This window comes from Penaeus vannamei, chromosome 1 (assembly GCF_042767895.1).
Source record: "Penaeus vannamei isolate JL-2024 chromosome 1, ASM4276789v1, whole genome shotgun sequence".
Taxonomy (NCBI): Eukaryota; Metazoa; Arthropoda; class Malacostraca; order Decapoda; family Penaeidae; genus Penaeus; species Penaeus vannamei.
The window spans coordinates 55,660,841-55,663,340 of NC_091549.1; the positions used below are offsets into that span (position 1 = coordinate 55,660,841).

The 2,500-nt window shown below is 41.6% G+C and overlaps 1 protein-coding gene across 1 annotated transcript in view; it reads right to left on the reverse strand.

The window, feature by feature from the left end:
- LOC113810013 (glutamate receptor ionotropic, kainate 2) overlaps positions 1–2,500 on the reverse strand; it is a 54,810-nt gene that overhangs the window by 1,067 nt on the left and 51,243 nt on the right. Inside the window, exons 7-8 of the mRNA XM_070126578.1 lie at positions 2,010–2,105; positions 1,161–1,290 (exon numbers count right to left, since the gene is read on the reverse strand). Coding sequence (XP_069982679.1) covers positions 1,161–1,290; positions 2,010–2,105 — 226 coding nt within the window. The remainder of the gene's footprint in view (positions 1–1,160; positions 1,291–2,009; positions 2,106–2,500) is intronic.

A 2,500-nucleotide genomic window follows, 5' to 3' on the forward strand; every position in this document is an offset into this window, starting at 1 on the left:
GAGAAAGAGACTCAGAAAAGACCACAAACAGAACAAAAAACACAACAAAAAAAAGAAAAAAACAACCTCCCCAAAACGAAAAAAAAACAAAAAAAACACAAACAAAATAAACACCACCAAAGACAAAAGGAAGCCGTCTTAAGTGTATTCCCATTTCACGGTCTGCGGTTCCGGCGAGTAAGCGACCCTTCTGCAGGTGTCTCGTGTCCAGGGCGCTTACGCAAAGGAACTGACTGTGAAATGTGGATACAATGGAGCCAAGGGGGGATGCCGAGTCGTGTTTAAATACGAGTGATAAAGAAGAATTGGGGGAAAGTTCGAGAAGATGGATCCTTATTTTTGTGTGGATACGTGATCTGGAATTTTGTACTTTTTTTGTCATAGTTTTATCATTTTTTCTCTTTTTTGTTTGTTTGTTTGTTATTTATCTATCTCGGTACTGTTGTGTTATTTTTTTAAATGTGTACACAAGGGTTATTTGAAATGGGATCTCCAAATCAGTCAAATAGAGTAGATGAGTTTATTTAAAACATCAAGACAGACAAATCGACATTCAGATGGATATACATCTGTAACACATATTGTCTGTGATGGTTTTGTGCAATCCCTTTCCCCCTACCACCTGTGCAGCTCTTCACACCACACACACACCACACGCTTACCTGATGCTGCCTAACCTAACACACATTCCCCACCTCCTACAGCCAGTATAATAATGGAAAGTAATGAATATTTCTCTCTCCGTCTCCCTCTCTCTCTCTTCTCTCTCTCTCTCTCATTCTCTCTCTCTCTCTCTCTCTCTCTCTCTCTCTCTCTCTCTCTCTCTCTCTCTCTCTCTCACTCTCTCTCTCTCTCTCTCTCTCATTCTCTCTCTCTCTCTCTCTCTCTCTCTCTCTCTCTCTCTCTCTCTCTCTCTCTCTTTCTCTGTTCTATCTCTCTCTCTCTCTGTCTGTCTGTCTGTGTTCTCTCTCTCTCTCGCTCGCTCCCTCGCTCGCTCTCTCTCTCTCTCTCTCTCTCTCTCTCTCTCTCTCTCTCTCTCTCTCTCTCTCTCTCTCTCTCTCCCTCTCTCTCTCCCTCCCTTCCCTCCCCCTCTCTCCCATAATAATAACAAAAAAAAAAAAAAAAAAAAAAAAAACACGCCCACAAGATCAAGCACTCACCGATGGGCGTGGCGATCCCGTAGGAGTTGGAGTTGAGGAGGCCGCCCACCTGCGTCAGGTTGCAGTTCCTCTGGATGGTGTAGTCGAGCATCGTGGACTCCATCAGGAAGGCGTAGTTTCCTTCAAGGACCTTTGGGGGGGGGGGGAGCAGGGGAGGGGAGGGAGGAGAGAAGGAAAGAGGTCAAAGGTCAGGATTTTGAGATTTTGTGGTTTTGTGGTTTTGTGTTTATGTTTGTTTTTTGTTTGAAATATTTCTCCTTGTTTTTTCTGCTTGTTTCTTTGTTTGTTTGTTTTTGATTGTTTTTCACTTGTTTGTTTGTTTTTTGTGTTTCGTTTACTTATCTCTCTTTCTTTGTCTTTTGAGTTTGATTGTTCTACATATTTCTCTTGTTTGTTTTTTATGTTTGTTTATTTGCTTGTTAAACATATTTCGTTTTTTATGTGTTTGTTTGTTTGTTTGTCCATCTTTTTGCTTGTTTATATATTTTTCTTTCTTTGTTTGCTTCTATATCTGATTACATATCTATCTTTGTTTGTTTGTTTTCTTGTTTACTCATATTTTGTTTCTTTATTTGCTTTATTTATTTCTTTATTTGTGTGTGTGTGTCTATGCCTATGTCTGTGTGTGTGTCTATGTCTATGTGTGTGTATATATGTTTGTGGGTATATATGCATACATGTATGTATATAAATACGTATACAAAACAGACATAAACACGCCCACACCCCAATATATGTATGTTTGTGGGTATATATGCATACATGTATATACATAAATACGTAAACAAACAGACACAAACACGCCCACGCCCACAACCAACAGAGAGAGCAAAAGGGGGCGTGGCTTACCCTCCGGACGCCCTCCTCGATCGTCGGAACAAACACAGATGGTCTTTTGCTCTCCATGTATCGCCACATCTTCTGGTACGTCTCAATCTTCGAGTCCTGGGCGGGAGAAAGAGGGGAGAGAGAGGGAGGGGAGAGAAAGAGAGGATTAGATTGATGTGCAAGTGAAGGAATATATCAATGATTATGGATGATTTTTTTTTTCGTACATCTATATTTCATATATTTGAGGGAGGGAGGGAGGGAGAGAGAGAGAGAGAATACTAGAGAGAGAGAGAGAGAGAGAGAGAGAGAGAGAGAGAGAGAGAGAGAGAGAGAGAAGAGAGAGAGAGAGAGAGAGAGAGAGAGAGAGAGAGAGAGAGAGAGGAGAGAGAGAGAGAGAGAAACAGGAGAGAGAGAGAGAGAGAGAGAGAGAGAGAGAGAGAGAGAGAGAGAGAGAGAGAGAGAGAGAGAGAGAGACAGAGAGAGAGAGAGAGAGAGACAGAGAGAGAGAG